Source organism: Carlito syrichta, unplaced genomic scaffold, assembly GCF_000164805.1.
Source record: "Carlito syrichta isolate Samal-C Ts95f unplaced genomic scaffold, Tarsius_syrichta-2.0.1 Scaffold302075, whole genome shotgun sequence".
In the NCBI taxonomy this organism is placed as follows: Eukaryota; Metazoa; Chordata; class Mammalia; order Primates; family Tarsiidae; genus Carlito; species Carlito syrichta.
The window spans coordinates 375,369-392,129 of NW_007246171.1; the positions used below are offsets into that span (position 1 = coordinate 375,369).

Below are 16,761 nucleotides of genomic sequence, written 5' to 3' on the forward strand. Positions count from 1 at the left end.
GCGCCAGGGTGCCCGGGGTCCCAGGAGGGGTGCTGAGCCTCGGGCTTTGAGTCAGCAGGCTGGCACAGAGGCTCCCAGGTGACCTGGACGCAGCGGACCAGGCCACACCTAAGTGGAAGAGAGCTGGAGGGCCGAGTCACTCCCACTTTGCTTAGTCCCGCGACACGCCCCCACTGAGCAGGTGCCTGGGTGGGGGAAGAGGGAAGGCTGGGCCAGGGGAAGTCCACGTGTGGGCCAGCCCTTTGGGTACCTTTGGCTCAGCAGCAGGCCTCGGCGGTGCTTCCCCTAATCCACCAGTCCTGCTCTGACCCCACCTACCCCACTGCCCCCCCAGGAGTGGCTTCTGGCTGGACACACCACCCTGAGAGTTGGCAGTGACGAGGATCTGCTCACCCTCCCACTGCGTGTTTCCATGGTCTCATAGCTTGTCTGTGGACCGTCCTGTGGGCTTGCCTGCCTTCTCCTCCCCACGCCATTTTTCAATCAGTCAAAAGGAAACATAGTTCTGTTCCCAGCCATCGTGACACCAAGTCCCCTACGAGAGACGCATTGGTAGGTGATGGAGACAGGGCCTGTGTGTAGCGGTTGGCACGGCCACGTGTATGCCAGGCCTTTCCTCTCCGCGACAACTCCGCTAATGTTTGGATCAATACGTGCTCTATGTCTTCCTGAAAATGAAGAGTCGTGGGGAAAGTACTGGAAGAAATATGCCAAAGTGTGGCGGTTCTCTCTGGGCGTCTGGTGGGAAGGGGGGTGTGTAGCAGTTGTTATTTTCTCCCGTGTACTTTTCTAGATTTTCTGAGTGTTTTGCTCTCCCTGGATCCATGGCCAGGTGGAGCCAAGGATGAGTCCAGAGGTGGGGAGTGCCAGGTCCTCCTCCTTCCTGTCCCCACAGAGGCACATGCAGCCCCAGCAGGCCTCCGGGAGGCAGCGGGACGAGGGCTGTTTCCTCCCTCGATCAGGCATGGAGAATGATGAATTAGCCGCCACCCACCCAGCCCTCCTCACACCACGCCAGCTGCCATTGAAGGGCTCTCCCACCCCCTCATCTCGCCCTCATGCTGGCCCAGGGAGACAGACGCCAGTGTCACCTCTTCTTCGACCCGAGGCCCCAGGGGAGGCATGACTTGCGGAAGATCACACGGGGGGACATGGAGAGGCTGGACAAGGGCGCACAGTTGGAACTCCGGTGCTGCTGTGACCTCGACACCCGTCGTGAGGCTCAGATCTCCCCTCCCCCCTCCACTCGTCCCTGCCCATTCCTTCTGCCAGGAGCCCGTGGCCTGCCGGGACCTTCCATCATGGGCTTTGGCCGTGAAAGCTCACTCATGAAGGACACTCCCTGAGAAGGTCACTTGCAGTCACTATCGGCCTCTCAGAAGGCACGGACATGGGATCCTTGAGGGGGGAATAAAAAAATGAGACAGAAAGTTTCCCTCAGCTACGGGATCTTTAATCACAGGAGCATGCAGGGTTTGGGAGAAGTGATTTCTTCAGGGGACGTGATCAGGAGAGACGCTTGAGCCCGTGACAGCCTGTTAATTTAGGATTCTGCCTCTGTGTGAAACGCAGAGTTGGGCTGAGTCGTAATTCACCAAGGTGCTGTCACAGCCGGGAGCGTGGGGGCTCTCGTGTCAGCTGCCACCAAAGAGGCTGAGACAGGAGGGACGTGGTGGGCAGCGGGCTCCAGAGAGCGTCTTCCTCCTCCATGGACATGGGCTCTCCCAGCTGGACCTGGTGCAACCAGAACTGCGGAGTCGCCTGGAAGGGCTCCTCGCTTCCAGAACCTTCCCTGCGCCCCGTGCAGGGTGCAGCGGACACATGCTCCCTCCAGCCCTCTCCCTCCCTCCTGTCCTCCCTCTGGGGCAGCAGGGACCTGGGCCGTCTAGAAAGCTGACAATGGGCTCTTCCAGGGGCCCTGAGACCAGTCTGGTGTGGGGAGGGGAACGCGTGCCCTAGGTGCTAATGGCAAAGCCAGGACTGCATGGTCAGGACAGGCTCAGCTACAGTCACCTCCCCCACATTTCGGTGGCTTCAGATAACATCTGCAGTGCCTGTTCACCGAGGGGCAAGGGTGGCAGGGGCCCCATCCACACGGTCACAGGAGTATCCCAGCTGGTGGGGTCCTCCAGCATCATGGCAGTTCCCCGGGAACAAGTGCTTACTTCCATCACTCGAGCAGGGGCAGAGAGAGTCAGGACTCCCACAGGGCTTTCCACAGCCTCCTCCCTCGGGGACACAGCACTCCCCTCCCCTCAGGGGCTGGAGCACATCATGTGGCATGGGGAGATGGAAAGCTTGAGCAACATGTGTATCTGCAGACAGGGGTGAGTTGAGGGACCCAAACCCGCCCCCCCAGCACCCCACCATGTGTCATGTGTCCTCCATTAGAGATGTGTCCTTCTGGTTCTTCCTGGGGTCAGGTTCACCATGGGTCAGTAGAAAGAGTCCAAGATTGAGAAGCAGAAGATCTGGGTTCAGGTCCCAGCGGGGTTACTTACTCACTGTGCTTCACATTTCTGAGCCTCGGCTTTGTCATATGTTAAGCTGAACTCACTGTATCCGTGCTGTGAAGTTGTTATTGTTACTGTCCTCTGCAGATCGGCCCATGCTGCATTCTGGTTTGGAGACTCCTATTCATGCCAGTTCACGTCATCAGACATCTAGCATGTGACTGGGAGCTGTCACTGTTGAGGACACTGTGTCATGCCTGCCTGTGGGACTCGACATCCTGCATTTTGCCGTCAGTCATTTTGAAATGATGTGCCCTGTGTCTTGCCCACAGGTAGACTCCCCGCCGGATTTTACTGCAGTTTTGAGGATGGCTTCTGTGGCTGGACCCAGGACACTCTGTCACCCCATGCTCCCCAGTGGCAGGTTGGGACCCTGAAGGACGTCCAGCTCCGGGACCACCAAGGTACCCACCCACCACCCCCCTTCCCTTCTCCCTGGTGCCCATCCTGATGCCCATGTAGACAGACAGAGACTCACGGCCCATCCCAGGGCTGGGTCTCTCCTTGCAGGGCAAGCTGAGCGCCTGCCCAAAGTTTGCTGGGCGCTCCCCACAAGTCCCTCTTCATTTTGTGATGGCGCACGTCTGTTGTCCCAGCTCCCTAAGGAGGTCCTGAGGGACACAGAAGGGCATCAGTCATGCTGGGGATTTCAGGGCACCTAGAAGTCACGAGTAACACCAGCACCCATGTCCACAGCACTGGCCACCTACAAAAGCTCCTTGGTCCCAGAGGCTTCCAGAGGTTTCTTCCGCCACTATGTGGGGTTGGGGCTCCCACTCTCCCAGGCTCATGGGCAGAGCCGTGCTTAGAAATCACCAGAAGTCAGTCTCCCAGGCAGGGCACGGGTCACAGAATGACCTGGGCTTTGGACAGGGCATGAGAGACTGCTGGTCGTGGAAGCCGTGGGGCGGCAGTACACTGGTGTAGCTGCAGGTGGAGTGGGGTATGGGGAGGCCATGAACCTCGGAAGATGGGAGTTTAGTTGCCAGAGTACGGCACTGGGACCTCACAGGCAGTCTGGAAACGAAGGCCTTTGTGTGGCCCGGTGTTGATGGCCACACCAGAGGGCGTCCTCGGCCTCGTAGGCCAGAAGCCAGTGTCCCCAAACAGGCTTCCAGGCTGGATGGAAACCTTGCCCAGTCCATGAACCCCACACCTGGCTGCTGCCAACATGCATCTGTGACCCTTTCCTCCCCTGCAGGCCACGCTTTGCAGCTCAGCACCACGGACGGCCCCGCTGCTCAAAGTGCCACGGTGACCAGTGCAACGTTTCCTGCTCCGATGAAGAACTCTCCATGCGAGGCAAGTCCAGTCCCCTTAGCTCTCTGACTCCCCCCAGTCCCTTGTCACCGCCCGAGGAGTCCAAACAGATTGAGAAGTGACTGGATGGCTGGGCTAGGTGCTGTCCCGGGGAAGAAGATAGGGGAGCCATTTGTGACATCTCCCAGACACAGCATGTCCCTCCATACAGGGGCATCCCATCTGCAGAGCCCCATGCCTCAGACACCCATGCTCCACCCCCCGAGCTATCTGCAGGGGGACCTTGACTTAATCAAACGCAGAAAAGCTCTTCCAGGGCATCCCAAGGGAGCACAACAGGGATTTAGGAACAACTTCCTCCAGAATCCCTCCCAGAAGCAGCAAGCTCTGATCATACATTTCATTCCCATAGAGCATCAAAAATTGGATTGACATAAATTTCACTCAGACCTCAGTGGCGCTTGGTGAGTTGCTCCAAGGCCACGTGGCTCCTGGAACTTGATCTCGTGAATGTGAGGATGCAAGGGCTGGCGGCATGTTCCTTGGCAGATGGTCGTGTTCTCCAGGGGTCAAGACAAGTACAGAAGACCCCAGCATGACAGTGACTGAGCTTGGGGACTCTGGGGAGCTCTTGGACTCTGAGTCCAAGTCAGGTTCCACCACTGATTGTACAATTTGTTTTGGCAGTTAATTCACCTCTCAGGGACTCAAGTTTTCCCACCTGGAAAATGGACACACTACTATTGCCTACCCCAAAGACGTGAGGATTAAGTAGGTGATGTGTGTAAAGGGCTTAGAAGAGCATCTGGCCCAAAGCACTACAACAGTTATCCAACAGTACCTGGTGCCCCATGTACACATTCAAGAGAAGAACAAACTCAGGCGCGGTGGCTCACACCTGCAATCCCAGCACTTTGGGAGGAGGTGGCGAGGGGATTGCTTGAGCCCAGGGGTTTGAGGCCAGCTTGGGCAACTTGGCGAGACCTCATCTCTACAGTAAATCAAAAAATTAGCTGTGCGTGGTGGTGTATGCCTGTAGTTCCAGCAACTTGGAAGGCTGAGGCAGGAGGATTGTCTGAGCCCTGTAGCTCGAGGCTACAGTAGCTGTGATCATGACCCTACACTACAGCCTGGGTGACAGAGTAAGAGTCTGACTCAAAAAAAAAAAAGGAAAGCAGGGGAGAAGAAGAGGTCCTTTGCCAAAACTCAGACTAAGCTCCAGAAACTCACAGGAGAATTCCCTGCCTGACTCGGTTTCAAGAATAGCCATGTGCCTTCCAAGCAATTGCTTCCCATGGAGTTGTGAACATTGGGAATTTGACCAGATCTGCGTGCCCTCCTTGGCCAGTAGAAACCCCGGGGGAGGTGGCTTTCAGGCCAACAGAGGAACAAGACAGGAAGAATCAAGCCCTGCAGAGGTCTTGTGGAATAAAAACTGACAGCCGTAAAACAAGCAGGAACGGAAAGGGTGTGTAGATGCTATTGGTAATAGGAGTGGTTAGGAAGCCCAGGACCCCGGCCAGCAGGTGGGCCATGTGATGTGTGACTGGTGGCTGCCTGGCCTGGCCTGATCCTCCTCGCCCTCCTCTGGATTATCTTGCTGGACGTGGTGTGCCCGGGAGTCACCTTATAGTCTCTGTGGATGGAATCTGGCACACATCAATTGGTTCATTAGATGGAATCATATTTGAGATTTGCCACCTGATGCAGATGGTGGCATGACACGTCATCGCTGGCAGTCCCAGGCCCCTGAGAGCAGGTACCTGGAAAGGGAGGCATTTAGGAGAAAATCCACAGAGGGACAGATGACTGGCCCACCTAGGGGGACAGGAAGACCCTTAAAAGCATTTGACCTTTACATTCACTCTTCGCTGGATTTCATATGAGGCGAGTTCCAGAAAAAGAAATGTCAGGGTAAGAATGATATTATGCTAATTCTTCATGCCTCTAATCACCTCCGAGCTGATCAATAGCTTAGACAGGCAGTTGGTTTCCTGGCCTGTCTCATTTTTCCCACAGTCGAGTTTGCTCTGGGCCGTGTCCGCGTTCTCCTGCCCTTTCCCAGGCCTGGCTCTGTGACCTCCTAGAGGGAGGGAGCTGCGTCCATACCACCTGCGCAATATTGATATTTATACAGGGTCACATTCACAGTGGTTCCCACTCCGGTTTCCAGACCGTTTGCCTAATGCTGATGGGCCAGCCAGCTCCCACTGCGGGAGGAATGTTTTCATCAGGAATATAAATAACCAGATAGGAATATGCGTTTCCAGGTTTGTGAGCCCTGACGTTTATTTTATCCGAACCCTAAATGCCAAAGGCAAGACTTGACTTCCTTCTCCAGGCCGGCCTTTCATGGGGCAGGGGAGCAGGGTCGGTGGCTCTGCCACAGCCTGCGTGCAGCTAACTTGGGGATTCTGAGCCCACCTGCCCTCCAGGGACCTCCACTGGCTGAGGGCCCGAGTGCAGGGAGGCAGACGCTGGGCAGGGCTGGGGTACAGGTCCCAGTGAGCTCCAGGGCCAACGCCCAAGACCGAGCAGCTGCCGCAGATCCCTTGCTGGGTTCCGGGGCATCTGGTCGTGCATCTCAGAATGTCTTCTCAAGAAACCCCACCATCAAGGCATTCCCAGGAAACTGGTGGCATCGCCAGTGGATTTTCTTCAAGCACCAGAGGCAAGCCGGCTTGTAGGTCCATGTCTCTCCAACTCAATCACCTGGAAAATGTGATAAATGCAGGTCCATGGGTCCCACCCTGGACCTGCTGAAAGATGTCCCTGAGTGAGGCCTGGAGCTTAGCATGTTCAAGTCCCTCCCTCGGTGAGTGGAGGCACACTGAGTTTCAGGGCCATTGCCAGCTGGGACCAAGAGGCCTCCCGAGCCCACACAGGGTGTCTCCTCCGTGACCTGTGGCCCAACAGTGTGGCGTCACTAGCCTTTTAGACAGAGGAATCAGAGCAGGGGTGCAGAGGGTGACCGAGGAGACGGAGGGGCTGGGAGAGCCCATGAACCAGGCCAGGCCGGAGCCCGCTATGACGGCAGCACAGCCAAGGCTCCGTGGGGCTTCCAGAAGCCCCTGTAGCCACCATGGCCACCTAATGCCCGGCTGCAGGTGCGACCCTCTCGGCCCAGGTGCACCAAACATGAATATGTAAAGGCTCCACCAGCCGCCAGCCGCCAGCAGGCTGGCCTGTGGCTCCGAGTTTCTCTCCACCCCCCGACAGGGGAGCCACTCACGCTGTATTCTGAGTCGACTTTATCTTTATTTCTGTTTTGCTGAGCTCTAGTCAAATAATGAGCGTTGCCAGCAGGAAGGGGCCCATGTGGCCCTTGGGTGCTGCCAGGCCCAGCCCATCGTGGTCCGCGACCCCATGGAGGTGTCTGCAGCTGGTAATAAGAACCAGGCATGGCATCTCCACGCATCAGCTTGAGCAGCTCAAGAAGTTCTATGGGGCTGGAGTTCCATTTTATTTGAATAGCCTGCCTGTGACTAGAATAATCTAAGTCGTGTTCTCAGGCCAGAACGAGGCCTGTGGGATGTGGGCTTTCCTCACCCCCTTTCCCTCAGATGTGGGGCAGTTCTCCTTCTGGGAGCTGCAGAGTTCAGGGCCTGGAGGTAGGTTGGGCCCCCTGTTTGTGGTGGTCAGGTCCCTTCTTCTGGTTGTCTTACCTGGCCAGAGCTGCAGCCAGAGTGTAAGCACATGCACACACATGCACGCACATGCACATACATACTCACACACAACACATGCATGCATGAAGACATGCACATTCATGCACACACACCCACGCATGCATGCACATGCATGAACACATACATACTCATTCATGCACACATGCATACATGTGCAGGCACATGCACGCAGACACGCATGCACACACTCACACATATACACACTGGGATCCTGGGACACAGTAGGTCTTCCTGCCCCTGACACCAGCCCTAGTGATCAAAAGAATCACCCCTGGTGAGCCCTGGGCTGTGACACCCGGTGGGCCCTCTGTGTCTACGTGGACTGGGAGGAAGGAGAGTAGCAATCTGTGTCCTAGAAACCAGCAAGGGTAGCCCAGAGGGACGCGGGTGGAGGCTGGCCCCTGGCATGGTCTCCAGCGGTGTATTGCAGCCTGCTCAAAGCCCCACGGAGGAAGGCCTGAGGGCTGCTCTCTGCTGGGTTTGTGGGACTCCCAGGCGCGGCCCCTCCCGCCACTGCTGAAGCAGCTGTGCTGACTGGGCCTATTCCAGCGCCCACCTCAGCTGCACACAAACGAGACTCGGGGTGGGAAAAAGAGAGGGACTTTTCTGACTGCTGGGTTTCCAAAGTGTATTAAACTTGAGGGCAAATACTACTGTGGAAAGCCCAGAGAGAGACAGAGAGCCACGGTCATCGTTGCCAGCAGCTTGGCACAGGGGGACAGGGAAGCAGAGCGACCCCCTGCATGACCCCCCCACCACACCCTCGACAAGAGCGGGGCCAAGGCCATGAGTGGAAGGTTGGACTCGGCTCACTTCGCAGAGCACCATCTGTGACATCTTGGGCAAGAGAGACCATCGTGGCGGGGCAGGAGAGAAACGCCCCCAAGATGCACAGCCAGGAAATACCAATCAAGACCAAACCAGATCCGGGCCTCAGCCTCATGCTCTTCCTGCCATGGGCCTGCCAGGGACAGACGGAAACTTCTCTGCTTAGGGGGGTTGATGCAAGCCCCAAAAGCATCAGCACTTCCGGCTCCGACTGTGTGTGGCAGTTTACCCTGTAGTCCCAGCTCTTTGGGAGACCAAGGACAGAGGATCACTTGAGACCAGCCTGGGCGACAGAGAACCCATCTCTCCAAGAATCAAAATAAGATACTTTTAAAAGTCATCAGGCCTGACACTTAACTCAGAGCTCCCGACTCCCCCACCATAGACCCTCACCTCTGTGGGCAGGAACGGCCTCATGTAACAGCCTTGTTCTCTGCTCGTCCCTCCATCAGCTCTGACTAGTCACCATGTCTAATTCCTGAGTGACCAAGGGGACCCGCTGCTCACCTAAGGGACCAAGTGGCATGTGTTCATGTGGGTGCATTCCTGGCCCCAGGTGGTCTAACTCATTTTAGCAAACCAGGCAGAGGAAGCCATTCCAAGAGGCCCTGTGGGTTTGACTCTGATAAGGCCATTATTCCCTGGATCCAGTCCACTTCCCACATGAACCATGGGTCCATTGAGGTAAAAGGGTGCTGTCCTCATCCTTCTCCTCACCCACTCACCCCCAGGCTGCGGCTAACAACTGGCCAAGGAAGAACAAGCCAGTCTCTACCGGGGCCTACCCGGGACCAGCCTCTGCCCCTGTGCCCCCCATGCTGACACTTTGTGGAGGTGTTAGAAACCCTGTTGGTAAACCACTGGGCCCAGACCACGTCATCTCTGCCTCACTGCGCCAAGACACCTCTGCAGGTATTTGGGGACCAGTATACCTCTCAGGCAGAGGCCCTGTGGGTACCCGTTCCCAGGCCATGCTGACGATTCTGCTCCCATCTCAGGAGAAGGGACATCAGCTCCTGGCATCAGTGGGGCCTGGGGCTGCCCCACACTCGCTGCCCTCTGCACACGCCTCTTTCACACTGGGGGCCGGGATCAGGACCCTGAGCAGGTACTGGCCTCCATCTGGGCTGTCCGCTCTCTGCCCAGGAGGACCTTGTGTGGGGCCCAGCAGGAAGCACAAAGCCCCTCTGGCTCCCACTGGGTGATGCTGACATCTGAAGTGAGTCAAGGATGCAGCTTTGGGTCCCGCCAAGTTAGGGAGCCCAGGATTGGTGCTCCAGCCCACTGCTGAGGCCTTCCGCCTTATGGGCTCACGCCCCCTCCCACAGTGTCTTCCACTGTCACCCTTCCTCTGCCCCATGAGTCACCCCGATCCCGATGCTGTGTCTGAGTTCAGAAGTCCCCCACTGGGCAGTGAGCGCCCATCACCTTGCATCCAGGGGAAGCGAGAGGAGACCGCAATGAGGCTGCTCTCTCATGAGGTCATTTCCAAATGACTTTTTCTCAAGACTCACCACATGAGGAGAAGATTCGGGCCCCACCTCCATCTCCGATGACAACCGTCCTCTGCACCTGTAAGTGCATCACCGTCCTGCAAGTCCCCTGTGTGCCAAAGACCACGGAGCCCTCCACTGCCACAGCCATCCTGGGTGTGAGTGGCATGGGCGGCACAGGCCAGGTGTGCAGCAGCTGTCTGAGAGTGAGAACATGAACTTCTCCCTCAAGGAGGGGTCCCAGGAAGGACCCTGATTTGTGCAGCCACACATCCCCCTGAAATGCCGCCCGGAGCTCTGGCACCTTCTTAACATTCTGCCACACTCTGTATTGTCTCAGCTAATGACCACTGTCAGAAAGAGAGACCACCCTCATCCTGAAGCATAGTCAGCCAAGCTTTGGACCACATAGCAAGGACAGGCTTTCATCCAGATCTCTCTGATTCTTAGAGTCTCAGACCAGTCTAGAATGGAGGACACATTGACCCAGTGTGTCCTCAATAAACATTCGCTGAATGACTAAACAGTCGATGTCCTTGGATTACAGAGGGGGAGTGCAAGTGCCTTGATCTTTGACAGGGAAGAGGGAACCACTGAAGGCTGCTGAGCCCCGAGTCAAGGATGGCAGGGACAGACAAGAAGATGCGACAGAGACAGCCAAGAGGATTCAGAAGGGAGAAAGCGTGGGGGCGGGGAGGCACTAATTTAGGGGCTATGGAGAGGTCAGCGTGTGAGCTCTGAAGGACATGTGACGCCATCTTGTCAGCACAAGGAGGAGATGAGTTGGAAGGCATCATGGAGGGATGGAGAGGCTAGGCAATGCAGTGGTGGGGCGGCAGGCGCCCTGCTGGCCACGCCGGGAAGGAGGGGACCTCTGGTGGAGCTCCTGCTGGCAGCTAACCTGACAAGCCAGGAGCATCAACCAAGGAGGGGTTTCCAGAATGGGTGAAACCTGACCTCGCAGATGAGGAGCCAGGAGCCAGAGAGACCCTGAGGCACTAGAGAAAGGCGAACCCATAACTGACCAGGTGGGACGAGGGGCGGGAGGGTGGGAGGCAAGAAGAAGGCGCAAAGGAGAGGCACAAGAGACGCGGACACCGGCTGCCAGGAGAGAGGTTGCGCCTGATACAGCCGGTCTTTCTCGGTAAAGTGGGAATCACATCAGTGGGTCGGGAGCTGGGGACAAGGAGGTGGCAGCATCAGCGTCTCTACTCGTGTGTCCACACACCAGCAGTGGAAAGCCATGGAGGAGGAGGAGGTGCCGTGAACCCACCAGGCCCTGAGTCAAAGAGGGCAGGGACTCCTTGACATCGGGACTCACAGACATCCAAGCAGCAAAGCTCTGCCGTAAGGAGAAAGAGGGAGGGTGCATGGTGTCGGGCTTGATCCCAGCCGGGTATTGCTGGCGCAGGTGGCAAGCTGAGAGGGTGTGGAGTCAGCAGGGGTGGGGTTCACGATTCCTGTCCAGATGGTGCAAGGGGAGTGGGGCCTGGAGGAAAATGAGCAGGTTCATTCAGCTTTCCTGGGAGATCCTGACGGAGACGCGCATTACGGATGGTCCTTCCCTGGGAGGGCGGCATGTTGGATGGAGACGCACGTTGGCTGCCCTGACGCGGGACACAGAAGTGGTGTGAGCGGAATGCCTCCTGTCACTTAACCTCTTTAATCTGATTGTGAGGACTCCGTGAGGCAGAGACTGGAGGCTAAGAGTGCCAACTTACAGAGGAGCAGGTGTTCACACAACCGGCATCAGTTGAAGGGGCACCATCGCAGATGAAATGCCAGCTTGCCGGCAACCTGTTTGTCCTCTTTCTACAATAGGCATTTTGTATTTGAGGATCTAAACAGGTGTATTTGGGCCATGGGATGATGTAGTTGCTGTAGATTTCAAATGCAGTCCACAGATTGTGTCTATCAAGTACCCAACCCCTGCCATTTGCAACACAAAGACCAAGGCCTTGTTTGCTGTGCGCCCAGCTCTGGACATGACCGTGTTTAAACTTCCTTGGAGAGATGGTTAGCTACAATTCCCTTTCAAATGTCCAGGGAATGACGCCACAGAAACTCTTAAGTAAGACACAATGAAAAAACATGATCGTCGTTTTTTTTGTTTGTTTGTTTTTTGGCAAGATGGGCCTCCTCATTCTGAAAGACAACCATATGTAGATTTTTTTGAAGGCCTACCTACAGCCAGAAGGATCAAGTCATCGGATCCCCTGTTGGCTGTCATGACGTGACATGAAGCCATTCAAACAAGATCACTAGAGTCTTTGGGGAAGGAATAAACATCCATGACACCTACATCACTGAGAGAAACCGGGTCACAAAACACTCACCCAAGGGCATACGAGAACCTTTGGCGATCCCTAGGAAGCTCGTGTGACACCCCACTGACCTTGAACTGCCCCAGAGGCAGAACTGTGCGAACTTGCGGAGGATGGCATTGACCTGTGGAAGCTCCAGCTGCCCAGCACCATCCCGCCTGGCTCCTGGCCCTTGCCGAAAGCCACAGTGGGGGACAGGCCGTGGGCAGCAGGCCCCTCCCACCAGCCGGCCTCGGTGAGCCTCCAGCAAGACCCTCCCAGCTCCACTGAGACTCGCAGGCAGGGGACCAGGCTCCTTCCCACAATGACACCCATCTCCGCTCTCCTCTCCCTCCAGCTCCGGATGTCCTGGCTCGTCCGTGGAGTCCTGAGGGGAAACGTGTCCTTGGTGTTGGTGGAGAACAGGACCGGGCGGGCGCACGACAGGACGGTCTGGCACGTGGGCGCCAGCGAGGGCCTGGGCCTGTGGCAGTGGACGGTGCTGCCCCTCCTCGACGTGTCCGACAGGTGGGCCTCACCCTTCCTCCACTCCCTCTTTTGCGGTGGCCAAAACGCAGCAGTGGCCATGTTCTCCCTCCCCCACACCATTTATTCACCCAATACACGCTCGATGTGTGGGACCACACACACATGCACATGCACACACGCATACGCGTGCACACACACACCCTCCATGGGTCCCGGGAGCACAAGTTCCTCCAGGGGTGTGGTGCAGCTCACATATGTCCTTCGCACCTGCAGCCTCTGGCAGCGGCCTCTGGCACCTGTGGCAGGAATACGGCTAGACAGTCGCATTGCCCCTCTGGGAGGCAGCTGGGCTTGTGCAGCCTCCTCTCACTCGGTGGATTTCACCTTCCCACTTGACATTTCATTTTTCATTATGAACAACAAAACCCACAAGGCAGGTGGGACAGGCCCTACCCTCCCCTCCTTCCCCCTCCTGTCCTGCCACAAGGGGAGACCCTGAGAGTCAAGAGGTGAAGGCCAGCAGGCTGGACTCTGAGTCCAGTGCTCTGAGGTCAGGTCCCCAGGCAGGTTGATGGTGGTGTGTGACAGATTTTTCAGCAATGGAGTGTGTCCTGTCACATCATCGCCATTCGACTGAGAGAGTCAGCCTCTCCGACTGTGTCTCTGCGTGACTCTGCAGTGGACCAGGGACTGCAGAGCTTTCCTGCCCCTTCCCTCCCGAGATGGGATGGCACTGCTTTGCCACCTGCAGGCGGCCAGGAACGGGTCATGCCGGAGCAAAGACCACCGGACCGGGCTCCCAGGGACACTGCAGGTCATTCTCGCCCTCGCAGTGGGTGCTTGTCGGTCCCAAGAGGGATGAGGGGCTTGTCTATGAGGGGGCAGATCTGAAGGGAAAGCCGTCTCTCATGGCTAGATGTCAGACCCTGCCACCCTGACACCTCTCAGATGACAGCCCTGCCTGCTCGCCTCTGAGAACACAGTGGCAGGCTTGGGTGGAGGCTGACGCCACTGGAGCATGACCTTGGGTGTTTCGATCTGGTTCCAGATTCCTCGCCCAAACCTCACAGAGCCTGCCCTTCCCAAGACTTGTAACCACGTCTGTACCGTGGAGGGAGGAGGACGTGACCCTCACCCAGCACCTGCGGCCACTCCTGGGCGTTTGGGGTTCAGATCAAAGCCCGTGGACACTCCGAGGCTCAGCAACCCCGGGACGGGGGTTCATTGGAGTTGAGGAAGGGGAGGTGTGGGTACTGCCACCACAGATGAGCCTTTCGCCCCAGGGTTGTGGGGTGCGCAGGGGTGGAGGACATGAGCGGTGTAGAGCCCCTCCTCCTGGGAGGGTGACGCTAATTCAGATGGGTCAAAGGCATGTCCTCAGTGCAGCAAGTCCTTCTCTCCATCACTGCTCAGGGTCCAAGGCAAGGAAGGTGTTGACCACACCCCTCCTCCAGAGTCTCCCTGGGAGGAGACATGTCCTCATCCTCCCTCCTCAAATGAGAAGCTGTTTACAGGACTGACATTTCCGACATTGATATTGAGACCAAACTGCCCATCAGGGACTCGGACAAGAGCCAGCTCAGCATGGTCATGTGCACTACAGAGCACAAGCGTGCTTCCACCTATGGGGGGCCTGCATGCTGCGACACCCCCATGCCAGAAGTCACCCCCAAAGCTAGAGAGGATGCAGGGAGCACAAGGCCCAGAGGCAGGCAGAGCTCTGGGGGAATGCGGCATGGCCGTGTGCACTTGCTGAAATTAAAGCAGCCGATTGGCATGCCTGGCCTGAAGGACTGAAGAAGCCTCCAGATGAGAGAGCCCGGCCTGTGGAACCAGGGAGTGCAGGGCTCAAAACCTGGCTCAGCCACCTATTAGCTGTGTGATCTCAGCCAGCCACTCAACCCCTCTGAGCCACCAGTCCTCATCAATAAAGTGACATAAGGGTGGTACAATGTCACGGGACTATATAAGACTACATGAAATGACCATCGAGAGAGTCCACACAGAGCAGATACTCGCTGGACTTGACCTCCCGCAACATCCGTCCTCACCCTCTGTCATGTGGCCTCAGCAACAAGTTACTGAATGAGCAGCACAAGTCACCACCACTGCTCTTCAAGTCAGGCCATGTTCTGCAAAACAGAGATAACAGTCTCCTCGGAGGTCTGGGAAGGCCAGGTGTATGGTCCGGCCTGGCCCACACAAAGCCTGATGGGTGGTACCTGCGCACAATCACTGTAACATGACCATGACCACATCTCCCCACCTGATGCCTCAGAGGAGTCTCAGATGGCCAAGTCAGCAAGAGCTGCTAGTCGTGCAACTCTGAGATGCAAGTGGGCTTCTTAGAAAGTGTCAGTCTCAGCGCTCTGTGGCCTCCTTAAGGAAGTCCTGACGGGGAGGGGCCAGAGGCTCACTCCTCCCTCCTTCAGGGAGGAAAGGGAGCCAGAAAGTGAAAATGGGAGGAAAGAAAAGGCAGAGGAAGGAATACCTAAGGGAAGAGAAAGATGGGGTGGATAAAAGGCAAAGGAAAACCACCCCCCTTCTCAGACCTGATCGCCGCCCACCTGCCCACCTCGGGAAACTCCTTGTTCAGTACTGGCCTCGTGGATAGCTGGCCCTGGAGGTTGCAGAACTATGATCCCCTAGGCTGTCCCGAGTCACCTCTGCGCCCAGGCTGCCAACCTCCACGCATGACGCAGTTTTTTATTTATTTACTTTTTTATTTTTTGAGTAGGAGTCCACTCTGTCACCCAGGCTGGAGTGTGGTGGCATACACACGGCCACTGCAGCCTCTATCTGCTGGGCTCAGGTGGTGTTCCCGCCTCAGCCTTCCAAGTAGCTGGAAGCACAGGCGTGCACCACCACACCTGGCTAATTTTTTTGTTTTAGAAACGAGGTCTCATCAGGTTGCCCAGACTGGTCTCAAACCCCTGGACTCAGGCAATCCTCTCGCCTCAGCCTCCCAAAGTGCTGGGATTGCAGCCGTGAGCCACCATACCTGGATCAACGACGCAGTTTTTTAAGCAACTTTATCAGGGTTTAGAGAGGCCCTAAGCGCTCCCAGACTCTTGACACGGTCACAGCCCCTGGGTGTCACAGGAATCAACCTTGTAAGCTTGAGTCTGACCAATTTCCTGTTTTGGGAATACTGCCATGTTTCTTGCGGTTTGCAGGGTGCCTTTCAAACTCCTGAATAAGACCTGTGTTCAGGCGGTGGAGTCCCGCCAGCCCTGACCCCGCCAGCTCCTCCTCGTGCTGTTCTCCCACCACACCTGTGCCCCACTCCCTGGCACCGTGCTGGGGTCTCACCTGGGCATGTGCATCTGCCACCCCCTCATCCGGGCTTCCCCACCGCCCACCTCTCCACACACCACTCTCCTCCTGTGAAAAGACTTCCTAGGTGCCCAGCCTACGTACCTACCTACGACGTGATCTCACGGCTCTTGGAACAGCCCTGTCAAAACTTGTTACTCTCCACCCTCTGTCTTTAATAGCTGAAAACACACACTCACAGGGCAGGGATTCTTTCTGTCCTATATGTGTCCTGCCCACCTGCCCCCACCCACCCTGAGCACCACACCTAACACAGCACACCCAGTAGACACGCCCTGCAGGGTGGCAGACTGAGAGGCCCCGAGCAAGTTCCCAACTCCCAGCCCAATGACCTGAGAATCCACCTGTGGGCTCCGGCTCTCCTTCCTCTTCCCTCCATCCTACCTCTCACGGAACAGGCACAATCGCTTTGTAAGACACACTCCTACAAAGCATCCTGTACATCAGAACCGTAACTGCGTCCCGTCAGATGAAGCAAAGCAGCCTGTGTGACCCTGTGACAAGGAATCCTCTTCAGGGACTCGCCGGGTACCTGCACTTTCTTTGTCGCCGTCCTGTCTGAATCGCTCTGGAAGAAAGACTTTGATCCTAATGGCGTGCCCTGGCCCTCGTGAGGAGAGGGAGCTGGGGCCACATGCTGCAGGGAAAAGAGGTCTCGCCAGCCGTGGCCATCCATGGGAGTCAGTGACTGCCAGAGGCCGACACACGGACACTGCGGAGGTGGCAATCCTCGCCGTGATATTTCCTCTGTCCACTGACAAACAGGCCAAGTGACAGAAGTCACATTCTAGTCCGTCATCATGACGAAATTACGTGAACTGCACAGCCATACCATAAGGAACAACAGAAA

The 16,761-nt window shown here is 56.7% G+C and overlaps 1 protein-coding gene across 1 annotated transcript in view; it reads left to right on the forward strand.

Moving 5' to 3' along the window:
* Positions 1-16,761, forward strand: part of ALK (ALK receptor tyrosine kinase) — a 430,033-nt gene that overhangs the window by 360,484 nt on the left and 52,788 nt on the right. Inside the window, exons 7-9 of the mRNA XM_008056000.1 lie at positions 2,786-2,917; positions 3,715-3,815; positions 12,445-12,614. Coding sequence (XP_008054191.1) covers positions 2,786-2,917; positions 3,715-3,815; positions 12,445-12,614 — 403 coding nt within the window. The remainder of the gene's footprint in view (positions 1-2,785; positions 2,918-3,714; positions 3,816-12,444; positions 12,615-16,761) is intronic.